Below are 26957 nucleotides of genomic sequence, written 5' to 3'. Positions count from 1 at the left end.
CTTTCATTTTATTTCATTGTTTCTATTACAGCAGTCAGTTTAAGAAACAGAAAACATACCAAGGACATTATTAACACTCATCAGCTTTGTTAAGTGACTTTTGTCTATAATACTATATGAACATGACCATACAACTATGAAAGCATTCCTTCAGTCAAGTAAACAGTCCAACTTGCATTCTAATAACTTAAATGTAACATGGATTCAAACTAAGATTCAAATATAACCAGAAACAAATTTAAAACATATAATGGTTTCAATGCAAAATTAGATTTGTCACTTAATACAAAGTTGCATTTCACTCTGTATTTATAAATGTTTTTAATCTAAAGTTACTTCCACGAAAGCACAAGCACCTACCATTTATAGAGTTTGAGGTAGCCTCTTTGATAATACAAATAAAGGTTGAGGAAAATCAGATCTTCACCTTCTAAGTATTTAACCTTGATAATATACCCTTCATGACAGACAAGAGAATGGCATTAGGAATTTAGAAGTAGTGAACAATTTCTTAAATCATTGTAGATATTCTAATAACATATTTATATTAGAAGAGCCAGATTTAAATTTAATAGGTGCCACCTGTTGTTTCTTGGGCTTTGTAAATGCAGCTATGAAGAGCATGTAGTAGCTTCTAGCCTCAAAAATATAAAGACTTTGTTACAGAATTACAGAAATAGCAAGGCTTCCCCACCCCACAGCCCAATCGTGGTCTCCTCCTTCCCTGTCATCACCACAGGCCCTCCCCCAATCTGGCCCAGGTCTCTCTCACCAGCATCTCCCCTCACAATTCCTAATTTAGTGCTCCATTCACAATACCCCATCCACAACCTCTCCTACTCAGTTTCCTAGTACAGCGTTCGACTGGTTTTCCTAAAGTGGAAAGAGAGAATGTCAATCAACAAGATTATAGGAGCAGTAAATAGGATTGAAATGATGGGGTTCTGGTGTTAAATTCAGCAGAAACTTTGCATCCCTCGACTTGTATTTTTTTCACTAACACTGCCCCCATAAATATTGGCTCAAGTATCTCCTGAAACAAAAAGTAGTATGCATTCAAATAAGCATCGATCAGTTTTGTAGAGCCTTTCCAGTAATGAAAGGCACCTCAGAGGACAAATGGACAAAATACAGGGAGATGGTTGAAAGGACAATCAGGGAAGTTTGTTCTGAATGTGGATAGGGACACAGTAACACAAAAGATGTTAGGCAGCAAGCTGCAGAGAGCAGGGACTGTGGTAGAGCAGTAAGGAAGGGTGAAATTGAGTCGTATACACGGAGTCAGAAGAGTATGGATTGTAAATATTCTCAAGACTATCCAGGTATGGATGAGTAGAGCTAATTTTAAAGTCAATGAATCATGGTTGGAGGATGAAAGCGTTACAAATTGAAGAACTGAAAAATTTTGTAAAAGATGGAATTTACACAGGGTACCATTTTGGAACAAGTTACTGGGATCAAGCTGAAAGATGACAATCTTCAAAATGGATTCTGGTCATGCTACTCAAACCAAAAGGTAATAAAGTTAGACAAGTGATCTGGTAGATGACAATTTGTGAACAAAATAAGCAATTTTTGTTAAAATTCCAAACACAAAATGAAGTCATCCAAGCTCTTTGCTGGCTCCGTATCACAGCAATAGAAAAAGTACTCCTTCTGCCATGATCTGTTTATTATATTATTTCAGCTGTTTATTTGATTTCTCCACCTCAACAACTCTGCACTAAAACAGTACTGCAGAGCCTTTCCGCAACAATAAGTTTCTCTACAGCCTCTCTTCTATTGGTCTTTACTTCAAATAGGAAACCATTGTTATTGACTCACTATAGGAAAAAAAATCAGACTTACGAAATATTTCTTTCAAAGGCTGCATGACAGTAATACCACTGTTGAAATGGAGAAAATTAGGTTTTCCTTCAAACAGAATGATAGCATCTATGGGGTTAAGGAGAGTAGACAGGAGAAGGACAAAGATAGGTGACTTAATTTCTGGGAATTGATCTTGTGCTAACAAACAATCTGCTGGAAGAACTCAGAGGATCAAGCAGCATATATAGGAGGAAATAAATCATTAACAGGTTGGGACAAAACACTGCATCATATACAGGTTTCAAATCAAAACGTCAATAATTCCTTTCCTCCCACAGGCAATGCTTGACCTACTGAGTTCTTCCAGCAGACCTCCTCCAGATTCCAGCATCTGCAGTCTCCTCTGATCCTGTGCTAATGTTACCAAGGAGCACCATCCACATTAAAAGGGAGAGAACTGAGCTGAGCTAAACCATAGAAAATGCAGAAATTGGGGTGAGGGACAAAGAATCACAGGCAAGAAAATTTGAATGGAACTTTATATGGCAGTGCAATTTGTACCCGAGAGCAGAGGTTCCAAACCTGGGGTCCAGGACCCCTCGGTTAATGGTAGGGGACCGCGGCATAAAAAAAAGTTGGGAACGCCAGCCCTAGAGGATAGCTGATGGAGTGAGATCCACAGGTAATAAAGTACTAGCTTTGCTGGAAAAATAGCACAGGCACCATGATACAACAGTGGCGTAGTAAACAGCCAGAAATATGGAGTGATTTATTGTGACAAAGTCATAGAGGTTTAGGACAGATGATGAGGCAAGTAACATTAGGGTAACTTTTTTTTGTATAATGTTCATGTGATCATTAATATACATTTTTAAATCCCTCTTTTTACCATAAAATCTCTATACACGTTTTGTCTACATCTGAGATACCCAATATCAATACGCTTCATGTAAAAGAAGTTAAAATTTCAAATAAAATAAGCCTATTTCTCTATAGTTCATTTAGAAAATAAAAAAAGGTTTCCTGCCGTGACCCTTCAGAGGTAATCTGTGGATGTGTTGATAAACCATATAGTATGCAAAACAAAAACCAGCACCATCCAATATACAACTCCACTGTGGATGGTCCCAAGCCTAGCTGTGAAAAGGAGGACTGGGTATGGGGTAAGCAACCCTATCCCGTGAAAACCCAGTGCTACAGAAATGCCAACAGAAGCTCCAAAGGCATATCCCTGGGAGAGGCAAGATACACTAAGAAGACAGGGACAAGTTAAAAGACTGGCTCAGGACAGCGGACTTTGGCAAACTGCTGTTGATGGCCTTTGCCCCAGTTGGGGTGATGGGCTATGAATGAATTCTATACAGTCTTGCCACAAAAAGCCTTGACGAGCTTGAATGAATACTGCAAAATTGATGGGGAAACCAACTATTAGCAAGACCTGTCTTACCTTCAGTCTGAAATTAATTGCCTCTATCTCTCCCTCACTTCCCACCTTGACCTAGTTTACATCATTTTATTTGTATCTTGTTTTTTTCCGAAACACAGACAAGACAGCAATTATTATTTTAATTAAAGAGATGGGGGGAAAGGAGCAGAGAGGGAGGAAAATAAGTTCCTCCATTCATAACTAAAGGAAAAAATCAATCCTGTGGAATGGATTTATTGACAGCTTGAAGTAGCATTAAACATTTCAAAGTCAGCTATTGCAGAGAACTGCTTTCTACTTCAATGATGCACCTTTAACTCAATGTAAGAGTCATTTTACAGTACAATTTTTTTTCATTTTCCACACCTTTAATTCCAGCTGTTTGACAAAGTTTGCTGTTGGCACATAGATGTGATTGTCACTCTAGACACCGCCTGTAAATTGGGCCTAGATCCAAACAGATGCCAAAGGACAATCCCCCACACCCACTACAATGTTCAGTCAAAGCAATTACTAAGTATGCCTCAAACTGTACATTGCATGATTATGAAATTCTATATAATTTATGCATTTTATCAGCTTGTAACTGCCTTGAAAATGTAAGGCAGATTTTGTCAAAATGGATGAATAAATCAAAGTTTTTGGAATCCACAAAGTAATCATAGTCAATTAAACCAAAAAGGATGCTAACAATAAACTATGGCCTAGAAATTCAGACAGATTCAGACAGAACTGCTTTCTGCAGTTCAAAGTGGATGAAAATAATTTCCTTTCAGAATGGAGCATGACTGTAGCCTTTTCTGTGTCAAATAATGCAATTCTGGAAATTTGATCTGGGAATTCCAGTGATGCTACAGCCTTGTATGCTTGACATAATTTCCTGGTCAGTCGTGCAGAGGATTACATCATTCCCTCTAAATTAATCCTTTGAAGTCTTTGCCCAGAAAATTAAATCATGTATTTCAGAGGTTATGTTTCATCGGGCACATTTGGAAGAGCCTACTTTCCACCTCACAGGGGCTCTGATCTTTTGTTGTCATCATTTTTCTTCACTGTTTTGCACTAGGTGAAAGGAAGTGTCCATCAAACAAACAGTAGACATCAAGCCAGGTGCTACTGAACCCAGCCACAGGTGGCACACAATTCAAATAGTTGTTGGTGTACATCCCTTTAGCACTCTTTTAGCAGGCAGGACCCATTTCTGGTTTTCAGTCAACTGTTCGGAAAACTAAAATTCCACACGTCTCTCCTGATTGCTAATAGTAACCTTGTTTTGTTTATAAAGAAAACGCTAGTTTAGGTAGGTCTTATGTTCTTACTAATTCCAATGAAAGCAAGTTAGGTTGTTTCAATTGACATAAAAATAAGCAAGATGCAGCAGCAAATGGAATAACCATTATGTAAACATGCTCAATGTGTTCTTCATAATTACATGAAAAGTTTTTAAAAAATAGAACCTAAAGCGAAGTTCAAATGATATTAACATTTTTAAAAATGCTATTTCACGACAATTTTTTTTTAGTATTTAGCTCAGTAATTCAGATAGTGGAATCATATCCAGTAAAATTAGTGTTAGTTGGTAGCACAATTTGACTCATGACTGAGTGACCTACTAATTAATTGTAAATTGATTCATTGAGCAATGGGAGAGAAATAGATAACCTTATGTTGACAAATTAAAGTAAGCATTATTATTTCAATGTGACCCAAACATATGTAAATTTCTCCATATATGAGAAATTGTATTTTTAGCAAGTCAAACAATCAAATAAAGCACAGCATGTCAATCACAGACTGAAGTCGTGCTTAAATGCCAAGTGAGTAATTCCAAATGAGTGGAACAATGCAGCAGTTTGGTTTTCTATGTGCTGCCTTCAACCGGTGGTCTCCGTAGACGTGTTGATTTAGGTCTATGCCCTGGAGGTGTAGATGACGATTCTCCTATGCTTACATTCTCTGACGAGTCGCTGTCTCCCTGGAGTGAGCTGGTATCACCTATGAGTTCACGAAGGAACTTGAACTTGGACAGGAACAGCTGCCAAACTACATACCAACCTGGAAAGAAATAGAAAGTCGTTCATTACCAAGATAGTGAGAAACTTATGCCCGCGAGGAGATTGGTGGAGCAACAATTGGTCAGATGAGATTTGTCCTGTTATTTGTATTTAAACATAGTTGACAATTTTCTATCTAGCCATTGGTATAATGGAATAGTTTGGAGTGCAATGTGGTATGCTACACTGGTGAGCTTCAGCATTGTAAGTGGGATGCTACCAGAGCCCACTGTGTTTAACCAGTGTATTAATTCACAGTTAAAAACCATGATCATTTATGATGCAAATTGTTTCTCCCAACACAGTGACTGTAATAACTGCAGACTTCGCAAAAACAAATTCCATCAAACAGGTGAAGTGTTCTTTCTATTGTTGCAAGAATAAAGACGGTCTGAAAATAACAACATTAGCAGTATATGAAGAAAAAGTTTGTTCGGGAGTAATACTGACACTTTTACAAACTATCAAAAGTGATAATGAAAATATAAATAAGAAAATGAAAATATGCTCAACAATTACTTACTCAGTAACCACAATAATAATAAAAGCAAGAGATTCAGAGGGTTCAAAAACATATTTGCATCATTAAATTGCACCACAAGGCTGTGCACTTAGCCTCCTGCTCGACTTATTCTACACTTATGACTGTGCGGCTAAGCACAGCTCCAATGCCATATTGAAACTTACTGGTGATGATGTACCAGCATATAGGAGAGAGATTGAAAATCTGACTGAGTGGCATCATAACAACCACCTCTCACTCAATGTCAGCAAGACCAAAGAGCTGATTATAGACTTCAGGAGAAGGAAACCAGAGGTCTATGAGCCAGATGTGGAGGGGATTAGCAACTTTAAGATCCTCAATGATGTTTCTGTGGAGGATCTGCGCAATTATGAAGAAAGCACAGCAGCATTTCTACTTCTTTAGGAGCTTGCAGAGATTCGGCGTGAGATCTAAAACTTTGACAAACTTCCATAGATCTGCACTGAAGAGTATATTGACAGGCTGCCTCAGCCCTGAAATGGAAGCACCAATGTCCTTGAATGGCAAATCCTACAAAAAGTAGTGGATTTGGCCCAGTCCATCGTGGGTAAAGCCCTCCTCACTATTGAGCACATCTACATGAAACGCTATCACAGGAAAGCAGAAGCCACCACCAAGGACATGTTTCCTTCTCACTACTGCCATCAGGAAGGTGATACAGGAGCTTCAGGACTCACACCACCAGGTTCAGGAACAATTACTACCTCTCAACCATCAGGCTCTTCAACCAAAGGGGATAACTTTATTTGCCCCATCACTGCAATATTCCCACAACCAATGGACTCACTTTCAAGGACTCTTCATCTCATGTCCTGGATATTTATTGCTTATTTATTTATTGTTTCTTCTTTTTGTATTTGCGCAGTTTACTGTCTTCTGCACGCTGGTAAAACACCCTACTTAGGCTGTCTTTTATCGCTTCTGTTATAGTTATTATTCTATAGATTTGTTGAGTATTGTTAGGGCATATTCTGGAGTTAGGATATATAGCAAATATTAACCTCACCAGACATCAACGTAGATTGTAGATTGAATTTAAAATGCAGCCCTAAGCAATACTTTTTCCTGGAGCTGTGCAATGGAGATGATGCTGATTAACATTCATTTTGGGTGCCTGGAGTGTGGGTGTGAAGGAGGAGGTGTGTGAAGCATTGCAAATACACTGTAACTGTAGAGTTGTTCAGCTGTTATCCTTGATCTTTAACATATAAAAATGTTGTGTAGTATTAGATTGGGAGGCCTTTCTCCAAGAGCAAGTCATTTGCTACTGCTCATTTGTGTGGAATAAAACACTTATAGATCCACTAGCTTCATTGTCTGTCCAATGACTCCGTTCAAATTACCACAAAAGAAAGGATCTCAGGGTTGTATATGGCAGACATCCCACCTCTCCCGGAAGTTCCGGGAGTCTCCCGCAAATTAATAGTAGCTCCCTGATGCCCGCAAATTATATACAATGTCCTGGAAACTGATTTTTTTGACAGGGAGCGTGAGAGAACACGCGCGAGAGAGCGAGAGAGAGAGAGCGTGCGAGTGCAAGAGCAAGAAAGCAAGCGCGAGAGAGCAGGCGCGAGTGAGAGCGACAACGGGAGAGAGAGCGCGCGAGAACGAGCGAGAAAGCAGGCGCGAGTGAGAGTGAGAGAGCGAGTGAGAAAGCAGGCGCAAGTGAGAGCGACGACGAGCAAGAGAGCGCGCACGCGATAGAGAGTGAGAGCAAGAGCGAGAGAGTTCCAAAAAAAGTCAGAGTGGCAGAGTGTTCCAAAAAAAATAAAACGTACATCACCCCAGACTACACTAAAGTGTACCCCTGCCTAATACGGGTTAAAAATAATGACAATGTCGCTCGCTGCACTGTTTGCAACAGGGACTTTTCTATTGCCCATGGTGGGTTAAGACTGTAAAAGACATGTTGAGGTGAGTTTAACAGATGTTATTCATTCATTAGCATAGCTAACGTTATTTAAACTAGCTGGCTAGCTGCTCAGGAGCTACTCTATTGCAGACATCCCACCTCTCCCGGAAGTTCCGGGAGTCTCCCGCAAATTGACAGTGCTACCTCCCTGAAATGAGTTTTTGCAGGGTGGGATGTCTGATATGGTGACATATATGCACTTCAATCATAAAATTTACTTTAAACTTTGAAATTGTCAAGGACAAACATTTAAAAGGTTCATCAAATGCTAGCATTTAGGCTCTTTTGTTCTGTTTCCCTAGATACAAGTTATTTTACAAAGAAGTCAAAATACAAAATGCGGGAGAGACTCAAGTCAGACAGACTCTAAACAGACAGAAGGAGAGTTAATTTTTCAGGTGGTAACTAAGGTGGTATTCTGATACTTTACAAAGTTACAAGATGGCAAGATTGCTGCTCAGTGAAATTGGTAGCCCTAACAAAAAGAAATCATTTCTGCTGAAACATAAGATTAGCATTTGGGATAAGGCATTCTACAATTATGTGAAGAGCAAGAGGATAAGACATGAAAGAATAGGACCAAACAAGTATGATAGTGGGCAAGTGTGTATGGAACCAGAGGAAATAGCGGAGGTACTTAATGAATACTTCACTTCAGTATTCACTATGGAAAAGGATCTTGGTGATTGTGGTGATGACTTGCAGGGGACTAAAAAGCTTCAGCATATAGATATTCAGAAAGAGGATGTGCTAGAGCTTTTGGAAAGCATCAAGTTGACTAAGTTGCCGGGACCAGATGAGATGTACCCCAGGATACTGTGGGAGGTGAGGGAGGAGATTGCTGAGCCTCTAGCATCATCAATGGGGACGGGAGAGGTTCCAGAGGATTGGAGGGTTGTGGATGCTGATCCCTTATTCAAGAAAGGGAGTAGAAAGTTAACACTCTTTTTGAGGATGTTGGTCTAATTGATATATGGAGGGACCTTTTCCCCGACAGAAGGGATTATACTCATTATTCTGCCCCTCCCCCATTCCGCATATACAAGAATAACCTATTTCATAACATTTGGAAAAGATAGAGACAAAATAATCACCTGTGGAATTGGGACAACAGATGTAAGTGACCATGCACCTATTTATTTATCTACTGATTTTGACCTACAACCAAAGAATACCATTTGGAAACTAAATTCAAGTCTATTCAATGATCCCTTATTTTAAGGAACAAATTAAAAAAGAAATTGGTCTTTACTTAGAATTCAATGATAATGGAGAGGTTTCACCTCCCATTCTATGGGATACTCTGAAGGCTGTCTTAAGAGGGAAAATTATAGCGCTATCTTCATACAAGAAAAAATAAGGAATAGAACATTAGAGGAATTACAAAATAAGCCGAAGGAACTAGAAAAAAAAACACAAATTGAGGTTGGCACAGGATACACTGGAGGAAATTTTAAAAATTAGGAATGAAATTAATAGTTTGGCTACACAAGAAATTAGAAAAAATGTAATGTTTCTGAAACAGAGACACTATGAAAGTGGATCTAAATCTATGAAAATACTGGCGTGGAAACTGAAAAAAAGATAGCAGAAAATACAATTCATAGAATAAGGGATCCAAGAACAAAAGTGACCCACTTTAAGCAAAGAACAAAATAGAACGATGACTGCTGACATAACTGAAGCTGAACTAAAAACTGCAATTAGTAGGCTTAAATTAAGCAAGTCACCAGGATCAGATAGATATACAGCAGAGTGGTATAAAGAGTTTAGAAGTGAGTTAATTAATTCCTATTTTACTCCCCACACTGAACTGGACCCTAACAAAGACGCAAATGCCACCCAGCTGGAAGGAGGCAATAAACCCAGCTATACCAAAAGAAGGCAAGGATAAAATGGAATGTGGGTCATTTAGACCAATATCTGTTCTTAATGTGGATTATAGAATATTTATTTCCATCATGGCCAAATGATTAGAAGAGTTTCTACCCACACTGATGCATAATGATCAGACATAATGATACAACAACGCCAAACACAAGACAATATACGAAGGACACTTCATATTATGGATCATATTTTTAAAAATGAAATTGAAGCAATAGTGATAAGGGTGGACGCTGAAAAGGCATTTGATTCGGTTAATTGGAATTTTCTTTACAGAGTTTTACGTAGATTTGGTCTATATGGCACAATTATTAAAACTATACAGGCACTATACGACAATCCTACTGCCAGGATTAAAATCAATGGATATTTATCTAATAGTTTTACCCTAGAAAGGGGCACGAGACAGGGTTGTGCATGGTCACCACTACTCTTCGCAATATATCTGGAACCATTAGCTCAATACATTAGACAAAATGAAGATATCAGGGGAATTACTATTAAAGAGACAGAGCATAAATTGGCCTGTCACGTGGATGACATTTTGATCTATCTAGGGCAACCAACAGACTCTTTACCTAAATTAATGCAATCCTTTAAACAATATGGTCAATTATCAGGATACAAGTTCAACATAGATAAAACCCAACTACTTTCATATAACTATAGCCCACCAAGAGAAATTGAAAGTAGATATCCTTGGGCATGGCAAACAGAGTCCGTCAAATATTTGGGCATCATTATGCCAAAAAATTTGGCAAAATTATCAGAATGCAATTATCAGTCTATATATAAAAAGAAAATTAAGGAAGATATAACAAGATGGAACCTAATTCCTTTTCTCGGTCTCAGTTCAAGGACTGAATCTATTAAAATGAATATACTGTCCAGAACTACTATATCTCTTTCAGACCCTACCAATGGAGATTAAACAAAATCAATTCAATGAATGGAACAAGATGCTATCAAGATATATATGGCAAGGTAAAAGACCTAGGGTTCATTTCAAAACTTTGCAATTAGTCAAGGAAAAGAGGAGGATGGGGCCTTATTTCTCTTAGAGATTATTATTTTTCAGCCCAGTTGAGAGCCATGATATGCTGGTGCAACCCATCACACGGCGCTCAATGGAAAAACATTGAGGAGAGGATACTTTCCATCCCCATACAGGCAATTTTGGCTGATAACAACCTACAAAGTTACATAAATAATATTGACAACCCGTGGGTGAAATGGACTCTTAAAATATGGAAAACTATTATAAAAGAATATAAACTAGAGAGAGATATTGCAATTCTTAAATGGTGTGCATATGACTCGGATTTTACGCCGAATAAACTGGATACTAGACTTAAGGACTGGACAGCTAAAGGAATAACAGCTATTTGCAATATAATGAAAGAAGGAACACTGTTCAGTTTTGAAATGCTCAAAGAGAAACACTTATTAGAAAAACAAGACTTTTACCGGTATTTACAGTTGCAACAGTATGTTAATAGGACGGTTAAAAATGTAACCAAGGAAAGTACATATCTGATGGAGCTATTTAGAAAAGCATATAATTCAGACAACAGTAGTAGAATAATTTCAAGCGTTTATAAGGGTTTGTCAAATCTTAAAACACATTCGACTTCATACATTAAAACAAAATGGGAAAAGGAAGGAGGGATAATAATATGAGGAAGACTGGACAATAATACGGACGTATCAACGGAAGTGTACCAGTTCACAGAAATTGAGGGAGTTCGGATGGAAAAACTTGATAAGATATTTTATTAAACTCTCTCAGAAATCCCATTATAATAGTAACTCCCCTGCTTGCTGGAGAAATAGTGGAAATCAAAATGCAAACCATTATCATATTTTCTGGGAATGCCCCGTTACCAAAAACTATTGGAGTGGGATACATAATGCCCTACAAGACATCTTTAAATGTGAAATACCCTTAGAGAGTAAGACCATATATTTTGGATATATACCTCAAGAATGATTGAAAAGAGATAAATATTTAATGAATGTACTGCTGGTGGCTGGTAAAAAGACCCTTACCAGGAAATGGTTATAACTTTAAATGTATGGATGGAAATTACAATGGACGTTTACAAACCGGGGAAGATAACAGCATCTGTTAATCATAAGTTGGAACGATTCTATTCATACTGGAAAAAATGGTTTAACTACATAAGACCTCATAGGCCTGATTTTATTCTCACAAGTCAATGAACATGTTGTTTAAAAAAAAAATCACTCCCTACTCTGTACATAGTTCTCTTCTTTCGATTGTTCTTTCTTTCCTCTCCTTTCTATAAGTGTACACCTCAAATAAATATTATGTGGAGATTTGTGACAAATATATGATATACATGTACAGTATCTGAAATACATCTTATGGAAATGTTTGTTTGATGATGAAATTCAATAAAAAATAAATTACAAAAAAAAGAGTAGAGATAGATAGCCCAGGAAATTATAGACCAGTGAGTCTTACTTCAGTGGTTGGTAATTTGATGGAGAAGATCCTGAGAGGCAGGATTTACGAACATTTGGAGAGGTATAATATGATTAGGAATACTCAGCATGGCTTTGTCACGGGCAGGTTGTGCCTTACGAGCCTGATTGAATTTTTTGAGGATGTGACATTGATGAAGGAAGAGCAGTAAGTGCCATGTATATGGATTTCAGCAAGGCATCTGAAAAGGTACCCCATGCAAGGCTTATTGAGAAAATAAGGAGGCGGGGATCCAAGTTGATATTGCTTTGTGGATCCAGAACTGGCTTGCCCACAGAAGGCAAAGAGTGGTTGTAGACGGGTCATATTCTACATGGAGGTCAGTGACCAGTGGTGTGCCTCAGGGATCTGTTCTGGGACCCTTACTCTTTGTGATTTTTATAAATGATCTGGATGAGGAAGTGGAGGGATAGATTAGCAATTTTGCTGATGACACAAAGGTTGGGGGTGTTGTGGATAGTCTGGAGGGCTGTCAGAGGTTACAGTGGGACATTGATAGGATGCAAAACTGGGCTGAGAAGTGGCAGATGGAGTTCAACCCAGATAAGTGCGAAGTGGCTCATTTTAGTAGGTCAAGTATGATGACAGAATATAGTATTAATGGTAAGACTCTTGGCAGTGTGAAGGATCAGAGGGATCTTGGGGTCCGAGTCCATAGGACGCTCAAAACAGCTGCGCAGGTTGACTCTGTGACTAAGAAGGCATATGGTGTATTGGCCGTCAACAATTGTGGAATTGAATTTGGGAGCCAAGAGGTAATGTTACAGCTATATAGGACCCTGGTCAGACCCCACTTGGAGTACTGTGCTCAGTTCTGGTCACCTCACTACAGGATGTAGAAACCATAGAAATGGTGCAGAGGAGATTTACAAGGATGTTGCCTGAACTGGGGAGCATGCCTTACGAAAACAGGTTGAGTAAACTCGGCCTTTTCTCCTTGGAGTGACGGCGGATGAGAGGTGACCTAACAGAGGTGTATAAGATGATGAGAGGCATTTTTTTCCCCAGGGCAGAAATGGCTGCCACAAGAGGACACAGGTTTAAGGTGAGACATCAGGGGTATTTAAAAAAAAACCGCAGAGAGTGGTGAGTGCATGGAATGGGCTGGCGGCAACGGTGGTGGAGGCGGATATGATAGGATCTTTTAGAAGATTTTTGGATAGGTACATGGAGCTTAGAAAAATAGAGGGCTATGGGTAACCCTAGTAATTTCTAAGGTAGGGACATGTTCAGCACAACTTTGTGGCCCAAAGGGCCTGTATTGTGCTGTAGGTTTTCTATGTTTCTATAAAATCAGCTTTCAATTTCTTGCAATTGAAATTGAAAAAAACACGTACGTTTGAATGCTGTTCATAGACTTCAGCACTCAACACAATCATTCCTCAGAAATTGATTGGAAAGCTGAGCCTACTGGGCCTGAACACCTCCCTCTGCAACTGGATCCTAAAGTTCCTGACTGGGAGACTTCAGTCTGTCCGGATTGGAAGCAGTACCTCCAACACCATCACATGGAGCACGGGGGCCCCCCAGGGCTGTGTGTTCAGTCCACTGCTGTTCAGTCTGCTGACCCATGACTGTGCTGCAACATACAGCTCGAACCACATCATCAAGTTCGCCGATGACATGACCGTGGTGGGTCTCATCAGCAAGAACGATGAGTCAGCATACAGGGAGGAGGTGCAGCGGCTAACAGACTTGTGCAGAGCCAACAACCTGTCTCTGAATGTGAACAAAGCAAAAGAGATGGTTGTTGACTTCAGGAGGATACGGAGCGACCACCCTCCGCTGAATATCGACGACTCCTCCGTACAGATCATAAACAGCACCAAATTTCTTGGTGTTCACCTGGCGGAGAATCTCACCTGGTCCCTCAACACCAGCTCCATAGCAAAGAAAGCCCAGCAGCGTCTCTAATTTCTGCGAAGGCTGAGAAAAGTCCACCTCCCACCCCCACCCCCATCCTCACCACATTCTATAGAGGTAGTATTGAGAGCAGCTGCATCACTGCCTGGTTCAGAAGTTGCACCATCTTGGATCGCAAGACCCTGCAGCAGATAGTGAGGTCAGCTGAGAAGATCATCTTCTCACCATTACAGACATTTACACCACACACTGCATCCGTAAAGCAAACAGCATTATGAAGAACCCCATGCACCCCTCATACAAACTCTTCTCCCTCCTGCCATCTGGCAAAAGGCACCAAAGCATTCGGGCTCTCTCGACCAGACTATGTAACAGTTTCTTTCCCCAAGCCATTAGACTCCTCAATACCCAGAGCCTGGACTGACACCAACCTACTGCCCTCTACTGTGCCTGTTGTCTTGTTTATTATTTATGGTAATGCCTGCCCTGTTTTGTGCGCTTTATGCAGTCCTGGGTAGGTCTGTAGTCTAGTGTAGTTTTTGCGTTGTTTTACGTAGTTTAGTGTAGTTTTTGTATTGTTTCATGCTGTGGCTGATGTGGAAGACTTGCTTGACTGCTGAGCCTCGAGCATTTTTTTTAATCATACAGTTCTTTGTAAGGACTCAAACCATCCTGCAAATATCCCCTAAACCGACGTACCCTTTCAAAATTAAAGTCGTTGTAAGGGGGTTTCGTCTTTTATGTTACTGCGTAGGCTAATTAAAATGGCTTCTTTGTTATGTTATACTTGGGAATGCTTCTTTGTTATGTTAAATACTGAGAAAGTTCTTGCGCTAGCAGCTTGCTTTGGGTTAGACTGTGATAAGAATATGTTATGAACCAATTGGGATAGTTGTTAGGTTTTTGGTGTATTTGAAGATATTGTATGCACAGGGTTTTGGGGGAGAAGGCGGGAGAGAGAGACAGAGGATGGACCAGGTGCTGTGATGTCCGCTAACGGGGTCAAACTCCGAGCAGGGCGTTCAGCGAGAAGAGGAGACGGAGACGAACTCCTGTGGAGCATCTGGTCGACCACCGTTGTTGGTCCCAGGCGGCCGGCCGAGGTGGTCCGAGGGGTTGCAAGGTGAAGAAAAAGGGTCCTGAGCTCCAACTGTTTGTGCACGAAGAGATTGAACTTTGATAAGTGTGGTGCCTTTTATTTTCCTTTTATATTTTATTCTCTATTAATATATAGTTCTAGTAATATCTATAAACTGTAAATCATTTAATCATATCTGGTGTATTGGCTGTTATTTGGGCAGAGTGGGGTACATCACACAGCATCCACACAACCTAATTACCCAGTTTGGCGGGGCCGAGGGCTGTTTCCCTAGACAACAGCGAGCCCAGTGACCCTGAGGCTGGCCAGGGGGCTACATCGTACTTTATCACTGCAGCGAAAATCTCACGCAGTTGCTTCACATTCAGTTCCTGGACGACTTTACTTCCGGTCCGTTCGCTACTGTGTTCAGTTTCAACTGTTATCCTTTCCTCTTCCAATTGCATCAGCTCTTCATCTATCAGTGCTTGGTCATGGGATGCCAAAACGTCTTCAACATCATGTTCATCAGCTTCCACAAGCCAAACTCACTTAGTCCTTACTTCGTTCACCACAATCAAAACGCTTAATTATGTCTAGTTTTACACCAAGTGTAACACCCTTATGAGCTCTTTTAGGCTTTTCCAATACCTTAGAACTCATCTTGCTAACGGCTGCTCCCAGGCATGTGTTTAAGCAATGCCGGCAAGAATGCAGTTCCGAATCCAAGGGAGAGCGGCTGCTCGGGGCGCGCGCTGCCTTTTATTGCGCACTGATTTTTTTTTGTAACAGTGAAAATACCCTCTGAAAGCAAAAACAGGGTATTAATGTAGGTCCTTCGTAACAGTGAGGTTTGGTAAAGCGAACATTCGAAAAGCGGGGAACACCTGTGCTTCCTCAAAATTACCCCCCCCCCCACTTATCTTCGAGTCATCTGCAAACTTTATAACAAAGCTATTAATTCCATAATTTAAATCATTAACATATAATGTTTAAAAAAAACTCGGCCCTAACACAGACCCCTGCAGAACACCACTAGTCACTGGCAGCTAACCAGAAAAGGCTCCCCTTATTCCCACTTTGTCTCCTGCCAACCAGCCACCGCTTTATCCATGCTACAATCTTCCCTGTAATACCGTGGGTTTGTAGCTTGTTAAGCAGCCTCATGTGTGGCACCTTGTCAAGGCCTTCTGAAAATACAAGTACACAACATCAACCAATTTTCCTTTGTCTATCTTGCTTGTTATTTTTTCAAAGAATTCCAACAGATTTGTCAGGCATGATTTTACCTTGAGGAAACCATGCTGACTACAGCCCATTTTATCATGTGTCTCTAAATACCTGAAACTATGTCCTTAACAATTGACTTGAACATTTTCCCAACCACTGAGGTCAGACTAACTGACCTATAATTTCTATTCTTCTGCCACCCTCCCTACTTGGGAGTGATATTTGCAATTTTCCAGTTTTTTGAAGCCATTCCAGAATCTAGTGATTCTTGAAAGATCATTACTAATGCCCCCACGATCTCTTCAGCCACCCCATTCAGAACCCTGGGGTGTCCAGGTGACTTATCCACCATCAGATCTTTCAGTTTCCCTCTCTAGTAATGGTAACTTCACACATTTCATGACCCCTGACACTTGGAACTTCCATCACACTGCTAGTGTCTTCCACAGTGAAGACTGATGCAAAATAGTTATTCAGATCATCCGCCCTTTCCTTGTCTACCTCTCCAGCATCAATCCACTCTTGCCTCTCTTTTACACTTTACGTACCTGAAGAAACTTTTGGTATCCTCTTTAATATCATTAGCCAGCTTACTTTCATATTCCATCTTCATCTTAATGACTTTTTAGTTGCATTCTGATGGCATTTGAAAGTTGCCCAATCCTCTAAAGTTCCCTCTAATTTTTGTTCTATCATATGCCCTCTTTTTGGCTTTCATGTTGGTTTTTACTTCTCTTGTTAACCACTGTTGTATCATCTCGCCTTTAGAATACTTCTTCCTCTTTGAGATGTACATATCCTGTGCCTTCCGAATTGCTTAGAGAAATTCCACCCATGTCAGCTCTGCCGTCATCCCTGCCAGTGTTCTTTTCTAATCAATTCTGGCCAACTCCTCTCTCATTCCTCTGTAATTCCCTTTACTCCACTGTAATACTGATACACCTGACTTTAGCTATCCTTCTCAAATTTCAGGGTGAATTGAATCATATTATGATCACTTTCCCCTGAGGGGTTTTTTTAAACCCCAAGTCCTCTAATTAATTCTGGTTCATTGCACAACACCCAATCCAGAATAGCTGATCCTCTAGAGGGCTCAACCACAAGCAGCTCTTAAAAGCCATCAGGGAGGCATTCTGGAAAATGCCTCTCTTGGAATCCAGCACCAACCTGATTTTCCCAAATTGACCTGCATATTGAAATCCCCCATGACTATTGTAATATTGCCTTTTTGGCATGCATTTTCAATCACCCATTGTAATTTGTAGACCACATCCTTTATACTGTTAGGGGGTCTGTATAAAACTCCCATCAGGGTCTTTTTACCCTTTCAGTTCCACAAGTATATACTGACATTTTGCAAAGGAAGCTTTTGGAGATAGCTCAGTAAATGGCAGAAAAGGCAATGGATCAAATGGGTAATAGCTGACATCTCCGATGGAATCGACTGAGGGCAAGGATGCACAATGACACACTGGTAGTAGAACTAGCAACCTATATTCAATTCTGACCTACAGTACTGTATTACTAGAGTTTCACATCCTCCCTTTGACAGGCCAAATTTCTCTTGTGTGCTCGTTTCCTATCTCAAGATGTGCAGGTTGATAGGCGAGATTGGCACAGTAGATCTTCCCTCAGTGCATTGCCAATTAGTAGAATCTAGTTGGAGATTGGGAATATGGGGAGAATAGTTTTCAGAGGACAAAACAATGGAATATTTGTACATACTCCATGATTAAAGTTTAAAGTCTGTCACGAGCTTTGTGGCCCATCAGGCCGGTGCTTACACTTGCCCTTAACATGCCCTTACACTTCCTCCCTTGCCACCATTCAGGGCCCCAAACAGTCCTTCCAGGTGAGGCAACACTTCACCTGTGAGTCGACTGGGGTGATATACTGCGTCCGGTGCTCCCGACGTGGCCTTTTATATATTGGCGAGACCCGATGCAGACTGGGAGACCGCTTTGCTGAACATCTACGCTCTGTCCGCCAGAGAAAGCAGGATCTCCCAGCGGCCACACATTTTAATTCCACATCCCATTCCCATTCTGACATGTCTATCCACGGCCTCCTCTGCTGTAAAGATGAAGCCACATTCAGGTTGGAGGAACAACACCTTATATTCCGTCTGGGTAGCCTCCAACCTGATGGCATGAACATCGACTTCTCTAACTTCCGCTAAGGCCCCACCTCCCCCTCGTACCCCATCTGTTACTCATTTTTATGCACACATTCTTTCTCTCACTCTCCTTTTTCTCCCTCTGTCCCTCTGAATATACCTCTTGCCCATCTTCTGGGTCCCCCCACCCCTTGTCTTTCTTCCCAGACCTCCTGTCCCATGATCCTCTCATATCCCCTTTTGCCTATCACCTGTCCAGCTCTTGGCTCCATCCCTCCCCCTCCTGTCTTCTCCTATCATTTTGGATCTCCCCCCCCCCCAACTTTCAAATCCCTTACTCACTCTTCCTTCAGTTAGTCCTGACGAAGGGTCTCCGCCTGAAACGTCGACTGCACCTCTTCCTACAGATGCTGCCTGGCCTGCTGCGTTCACCAGCAACTTTGATGTGTGAGGCCGGTGCTTACACCAATTTCCGTGGTATGAAGCCACTAAGAGTATAAGACTCCCCCTCGCCCGCCCCCCCCCGATAGGATCACGAGGTTAACCCCCAGCATTTTTTTTCTGGTACCCATTCTCAGCTGGGTAGACTGGAGCATTGTGTGGTTAAGTCCCTTGCTCAAGGACACACACGCTCGAACCCACGACCTTCAGATCGCTAGTCCAATGCCCTAACCACTTGGCCACGTGCCACACACATACTCCAAGAGTTAGAATAGATTTGAGGGCCAAACAGACTATGTCATAAGAAAATTTTCACTTGATGCTTCTGGCAACATGGTAACTGCAAGTACTTCATCTTTGTTTTTTGTATTCATGAGAAGGATTTCAGCATTGCTAAAACAGAATGCTTACTCAGATTCCACACTAGTATCTTCTTAACCATCCACGCACCTCCATTCACAGAAGGAGGTGCAGATCATTGGTTTTGGAATTGCTTTGTTGTCAGTATCTAGTTACTAGTTATATTTCTCAAATTTATTCAAAACATAAAACTGAGAATTAGCTTACTGAGTCCCGCATCTCTCAGAGAAATAGCACTGATATCTTTTCCCACCAGTTTCCCTGTAACCCATTCTCTCTCAATTCACAGATGACACGACTTTGATCGACCTTATTTCTAGCAGTGATGAGACAGCCTACAGAGGATGGGCTGACACCCTGACACAGTGGTACCAAGATAACAACCTCTCCCTCAATGTCAAAAAAAAATCCAAAAAGAGCTGATCGTGGATCACAGGAGGAACGGAGTCAGGCTCACCCTGATCAACATCAATAGGTCTGCAGTTGAGAGGGTTAATAGTTTCAAGTTCCTCAGTATAAACGTCTTCCATCTCAGGTGACTGAAGTAGTTAAGCATGAGCCCCCAAATCTTCAAGCCCTTCACCGCCTAGTATGGGAACTGCACCAACCTTAATTGCTGGGCACTGCACAGAGTGGAACAGACAGTCCAGCACATCTGTGGAGGTGAACTTCCCTTCATTGAGGACATTTACGGCAGCAGGTGCAGAAAGAAGGCCTGGAGAATCATCGGGGACATCAGTCACCCCAACTATAAACTGTTTCAGTGGCTTCCGTCGGTCAAACGGTACTGCAGCATTAAAACCAGGACCAACAGGCTACAGGTCAGCTTCTTTCTACAAGCTATTAGACTTATAAATTCTCATATCTGTACATTGTAACGGAGTCATAATGCAAAGATATTTACTCCCTCACATTGTGGATTTTAAAAAATTCAACATGCCCCAATTCTCTTATCACCCAAATAACCCACCCAATTAACCTACCGCGCACCATGTTTTTGACATCTGGGAGGAAACCAGATGATCAAAGGAAAATAAGTGGTCATAGAGAGAACCTGCAAACTCCATACAGACAGCATAAAAACCCAGGACATTGAAACGGAGAGACAGTGGCACTTCTAGTTGAAACCCCACCCCCCACACACAAAATACCTTCAGCGTATTCTAGATTACCAGGGAGAAAAGATGGAAACAACAGGAAATCTGCAGATGCTGGAAATTCAAGCAACATACATAAAAGTTGCTGGTGAACGCAGCAGGCCAGGCAGCATCTCTAGGAAGAGGTACAGTCGACGTTTCAGGCCGAGACCCTTCGTCAGGACTAACTGAAGGAAGAGTGAGTAAGGGATTTGAAAGTTGGAGGGGGAGGGGGAGATCCAAAATGATAGGAGAAGACAGGAGGGGGAGGGATGGAGCCAAGAGCTGGACAGGTGATAGGCAAAAGGGATACGAGAGAATCATGGGACAGGAGGTCCGGGAAGAAAGACAAGGTGGGGGGGGGACCCAGAGGATGGGCAACGGGTATATTCAGAGGGACAGAGGGAGAAAAAGGAGAGTGAGAGAAAGAATGTGTGTATAAAAATAAGTAACAGATGGGGTACGAGGGGGAGGTGGGGCATTAGTGGAAGTTAGAGAAGTCGATGTTCATGCCATCAGGTTGGAGGCTACCCAGACGGAATATAAGGTGTTGTTCCTCCAACCTGAGTGTGGCTTCATCTTTACAGTGGAGGAGGCCGTGGATAGACATGTCAGAATGGGAATGGGATGTGGAATTAAAATGTGTGGTCACTGGGAGATCCTGCTTTCTCTGGCGGACAGAGCGTAGGTGTTCAGCAAAGCGGTCTCCCAGTCTGCGTCTGGTCTCGCCAATATATAAAAGGCCACGTCGGGAGCACCGGACGCAGTATATCACCCCAGCCGACTCACAGGTGAAGTGTTGCCTCACCTGGAAGGACTGTTTGGGGCCCTGAATGGTGGTAAGGGAGGAAGTGTAAGGGCATGTGTAGCACTTGTTCCGCTTACACGGATAAGTGCCAGGAGGGAGATCAGTGGGGAGGGATGGGGGGGGGACGAATGGACAAGGGAGTCGCTGGGGAGCGATCCCTGCGGAATGCAGAGAGAGAGGGGGGGAGGGAAAGATGTCTTAGTGGTGGGATCCCGTTGGAGGTGGCGGAAGTTACGGAGAATGATATGTTGGACCCGGAGGCTGGTGGGGTGGTACGTGAGGACCAGGGGAACCTTATTCCTAGTGGGGTGGTGGGAGGATGGAGTGAGAGCAGATGTACGTGAAATGGGGGAGATGCGTTTAAGAGCAGAGTTGATAGTGGAGGAAGGGAAGCCCCTTTCTTTAAAAAAGGAAGACATCTCCCTCGTCCTAGAATGAAAAGCCTCATCCTGAGAGCAGATGTGGCGGAGACGGAGGAATTGCGAGAAGGGGATGGCGTTTTTGCAAGAGACAGGGTGAGAAGAAGAATAGTCCAGATAGCTGTGAGAGTCAGTAGGCTTATAGTAGACATCAGTGGATAAGCTGTCTCCAGAGACAGAAAGATCTAGAAAGGGAAGGGAGGTGTCGGAAATGGACCAGATAAACTTGAGGGCAGGGTGAAAGTTGGAGGCAAAGTTAATAAAGTCAACGAGCTCTGCATGCGTGCAGGAAGCAGCGCCAATGCAGTCGTCGATGTAGCAAAGGAAAAGTGGGGGACAGATACTAGAATAGGCACGGAACATAGATTGTTCCACAAAGCCAACAAAAAGGCAGGCATACTTAGGACCCATACGGGTGCCCAAACCTTTAGTTTGGAGGAAGTGGGAGGAGCCAAAGGAGAAATTATTAAGAGTAAGGACTAATTCTGCTAGATGGAGCAGAGTGGTGGTAGAGGGGAACTGATTAGGTCTGGAATCCAAAAAGAAGCGTAGAGCTTTGAGATCTTCCTGATGGGGGATGGAAGTATATAGGGACTGGACATCCATGGTAAAAATAAAGCGGTGGGGGCCAGGGAACTTAAAATCATCGAAAAGTTTAAGAGCGTGAGAAGTGTCATCAACATAGGTAGGAAGGGATTGAACAAGGGGGGGATAAAACCATGTCGAGGTATGCAGAAACGAGTTCGGTGGGGCAGGAGCAAGCTGAGACAATAGGTCGGCCAGGACAGGCAGGTTTGTGGATCTTGGGTAGGAGGTAGAAACGGGAAGTGCGAGGTGTGGGAACTATAAGGTTGGTAGCAGTGGATGGGAAATCCTGAGTGGATAAAGTCGGTGATGGTGTGGGAGACAATGGCCTGGTGCTCCTTAGTGGGGTGACGATCGAGGGGTAAATAAGAGGACGTATCCGCGAGTTGTCGCTGTGCTTCGGCAAGGTAGAGGTCAGTATGCCAGACTACAACAGCACCCCCCTTATCGGCGGGTTTAATAATAAGGTTAGGGTTAGTGCAGAGGGAGTGGAGAGCAGAGCGTTCCGAAGGAGTGAGGTTGGAATGGGGACAAGGTGCGGTGAAGTCGAGACGGTTGATGTCCCGTCGGCAGTTGGCAATAAAGAGATCCAGAGCAGGCAGAAGACCAGAGCGGGGTGTCCATGAAGAAGAGGAGGGATGAAGACGGGAGAAGGGGTCATCGGTAGGGGTGGAAGAGTCCTTGCCGAAGAAGTAGGCTCGGAGACGGAGACGGCGGAAGAAAAGTTCCGCATCGTGGCGAACACGGAACTCGCTGAGGTGTGGGCGAAGGGGGACAAAGGTGAGGCCCTTATTAAGGACAGAGTGTTCTGCGTCAGACAGTTGAAGGTCGGAGGGGATGGTAAAGACCCGGCACGGATGAGAGCTGGGATCAGAGGGGAGAGGGGGGAGGCTGGGGGTGTCAATGGAGAGGGGAGGGTTGGGGTGAGAGGAAGATGGAGCCTCTGAGGACCCAGAAGCTGACGGTGGGATCTGAAGTAGATGGGATTGCAGAGTATTGGTGGGGGAAGGGGAGACGGGAGTCACAATAGCAGCACATAAAGACCCGGCCTGGAGTTCAAGGCTGGAATCTTGAGAGCTGGGATCAGAGGGGGGAGGGGGGAGGCTGGGGGTGTCAGTGGAGAGGGGATGGTTGGGGTGAGAGGAAGATGGAGAATCTGAGGGCCCAGGAGCTGACGATGGGATCTGAAGGAGACGGGGTTGCAGAGTGGTGGTGGGGGAAGGGGAGATGGGAGTCACAATAGCAGCACATAAAGACCCGGCCTGGAGTTCAAGGCTGGAGTCGCAGTTGGTGGTTGCGCAATCACTTTGAATGTGTCCATGGTCGTTGCTGGAGTCCGGGTTTTGAATATGCCCTGAGGTGTTGGAGCCGGCGAGATCAATGGCAGAGGCAATCTGAAGTTCATGCCTGCTAGTTTCATGGCCAGCAGGCTCTGGAGTCCGTAGATGTAGGATCTTGCGATCTTTGCCTAACATGACAAAGTCAAAAAAACGGCGATTGCAGGCGTGGATCCGACGGAGGATGAAATAACGGGTAGGATCATTACAGACGGCGAAGAAAGTGTCCCGAAGGTGTGGAAGGGTCTGGGATAGGGACACCAAGTACCTCCTCATGGCGGAGACAGTCGCCTTCAGAGCTTGACGGGAGAAGTGGCGAAAAATGGAGATAGTTTAAACGCTGAACAGAATTTCTAATTCACCTTAAACACTACTGTGGTGCCAGAATAAAGAATTGCAAATGCTATTCACAAAAGGGAACTGGGATTACCAATCAATCTAAACTAGTAGTGCGAAAACTACTGAAAAACATTTTCAAGGACAAAATTAATTGTCTTGGAGAAGTTTGGATTGGTTATACACCAATATGCCAACTAAATGAATCCATTTTCAAACATTTATAAAAATATGTGCAAATCATGCAGAAAATAAAGTTTCCTTGGATCCCCAGAATGATACTTTGCTGCTCAAATTAAGGCATCAGGAAATCCCAGATATAAATTGTAGACTCACCTTACCTTACCTAAGCCAATATATGCCCATTAGTCCTGCATCTAATGTTAGATGTTGTCCACAGCACATTTCCTTCACTGCTGGTAGAAGTTGGAATTGTTTTCTTGTGAGGACTGGGTGTACCCACCACCTTTGCTGATGACTCACAGAACTGACAGCACATTCATGCAGGGTCTGGCAATAAGGCAGCAATGAAAGGAACTGCAATGTCACACGAACATATCACACAGAGCACTTGCCAGCTTCGTCTTTCAAAGAACAGCATTATAAAATGGTGCACTTCACCACATGCAATTTGTAAATATAATCAATTCAAACCAGCGTGTTGTAGTTCCTGGTGCCCTGATCAGTCTTCAGCCAACGATGGCTTGGAACTCTTATGGCATGGAAGCGAAATAGGCTAATCCAATATGTGGTATGTGCACAGGCACACGATGGACAATATGATTCCTATACTCCTTGCTGTTTTCCTTACCTCTATAGCAGCCATATTGGCCACTGTTTTATGGTTGCTACAGAAAGTTCCAGAAGCACTAACTCACTTCCTTAGGAGGTTGTGGAGATTTGGCATGACATCTAAATCTTTGACAAACTTCTATAGATGTGTAGTGTGGATTCAGACCAATACATAACAGGTAAAGCCCTCCCAACCATTGAACACATCTACATGAAATGCTATGGTAGGAAAGTAGAATCCATCATCAGGGATCCCTATCACCCAGATCATGCTGTCTTCTTGCTGCTGCCGTCAGTTAGAAAGTACAAGAGCTTCAGGACTCACACCACCAGGTTCGATAACAATCACTACCCCTCAACCACCAGGCTCATGAACAAAAGGGTTATCCCCTACACTCTTCATCTGCCCCATCACTGAAAGTTCCCACAACCATTTATCTCAGTTTCAAGGACTCTATTTCATTATCTCACGTTCTCTATTTATTGCTATTTATTTATATTTGCATTTACACAGTTTGTTGTCTTCTGCACTTGGTTGATCTTTCATTGATCCTGTTACAGTTAATATTCTATAGATTTGCTGAGTGTGCCCACAAGAAAATGAATCTTAGGGTTGTGTATGGTCACATACACATACTTTGATAATAAAAGTTAATTTGAACATAAAATTTACTTTGAACTTCCCAGTGGTCAACACAACAGTGACACACGAAGCACTTGAGCAGAACTGCATACAACCGATGCTTTTTCTCTGTTGGGGGAGGGAGTTGTCGCTTTGATGCTGCTTATGTGGGGGAGGGGGCACTTTGGGGTTCTAACATTTAACTGTCATTCATTCTTTGGGGCACTCCTCTGTCTTCATGGATGTTTACGAAGAATAATTTCAGGATGTATATTGTATACATTTCTCTGATATTAAATGTACCTATTGAAACATCACTTTTTCCATGCACGTGTACAAAATGACAGAGCTACTTTAAATGTTTTTTGCCTACTTTTTTCCATTAAAAAATCTAATTATGCATTGGGTCTATACAAAACAAAGTTAAATAAGCCACAGCTTCTGTCTGTTCGTGTTCTAGAATTCTTTCCAGAAAATCCTCACACTTTACTCTTCTTTCAAGATTCCTCATTAAACCCACCTCCCTAACCAAACTTTTGGTTATCTATCATGGCTTGCAGTCATTTATAAAAGCCTATCTCCATGAAAGACATTAATATGTTTTCTAGGCTTTGACTGGTTTTAATAATACAAATTAAATGCTCAAATTACCCTTGCAGGCTCAATGAAGCATATTTAGGCATACATAAATGGAAATACCCAAAAGTAATTACACCCTGGCATTTAAACACAGTATTTGTGCTGGGATACCAGATGCCCACCAATGCATTTGCTTAGAGTGAAAGAAGAGCTAAAGTTCAGATAACACCATTCAGCCCATCAAATCTATATCATGATTAATGACTTTAATGCACGGGCTCCTTCTTGTCTGGAACTAGAAATACTTGCTTGATGTTTCCCATTCACAAGGAGTTCACTTACATTCTCGCTCTTCAAACGCAACCAATCACTGCAACTACTGTATCTCCAACTCCAGAAAATAACGAACCCATGCATTAAAGTCGGTAGACATGAAATCATTGATCTATTTGTCTCATTCTCCACAGTTCTGAAAATTATTCCCTGTTGAAACCAGACGTTGATTCTGTAGACGCCAAAAATTTAGATCCCGTGCAGTGTGAATATTTAAACAAAATTGTATCTCAAATTTTGGCCTAATCAGTCTCCTCTTTGCAGAGAAGAAGAGCCCTTCTAGGCTGTATGTTACTCACCGAACAACATGAAGAGTAGGACACAGAGGAGAGTGGCGACCAAGACCAGCAGGGTCAGACCGATGCTCTGTAACATACTGTGATTGTGCGTGCCTATCACTGACAATCACTAGGCCCAACATCCGCCTCACGAGAAGGGGGAATAGGGAAGGAAGGGAAATGCTCCGCGATCCCACCCTAGGCCGGACAACACAGCAGACGCTGCCAGAAGCCTGAGCAGCACACAAGACTAACCGCTTACTTAGTTTACCGGCGACCTGTTCGATTGTCCCGACAGGCGCTTCCCTCGGCGTCTTCGCGGGGAATGCTGGTTCCTGTAGTATTTTGGAATCGAAGTCAACCTTTCTTACACCTCGCTGGACAGCCTAGGAGGACTACCATTCCCGACGTGCGCTGCACATCGTCCTTCCATCGCGTTAGTAGAGGGGCTTCAAAAACAGCGTCAGCTATTTAATTATCGGTCTCCGCACTTGCAGTGATTC

The 26957-nt window shown here is 42.4% G+C and overlaps 1 protein-coding gene across 1 annotated transcript; it reads right to left on the bottom strand.

The window, feature by feature from the left end:
* On the bottom strand, window positions 1-26957 carry smim13 (small integral membrane protein 13). Its single transcript, XM_063069954.1, has 2 exons — window positions 26476-26957; window positions 1-5290 (listed from the first exon to the last, which is right to left on the bottom strand). Exons 1-2 carry the CDS (start codon window positions 26549-26551, stop codon window positions 5097-5099), a joined length of 270 nt encoding a protein of 89 aa, XP_062926024.1. The 5' UTR covers window positions 26552-26957; the 3' UTR covers window positions 1-5096.

This window comes from Mobula hypostoma, chromosome 17, assembly GCF_963921235.1.
Source record: "Mobula hypostoma chromosome 17, sMobHyp1.1, whole genome shotgun sequence".
In the NCBI taxonomy this organism is placed as follows: Eukaryota; Metazoa; Chordata; class Chondrichthyes; order Myliobatiformes; family Myliobatidae; genus Mobula; species Mobula hypostoma.
The sequence above is the reverse complement of the archived record's forward strand: the minus strand, read 5'-3'. Positions and strand labels throughout refer to the sequence as shown.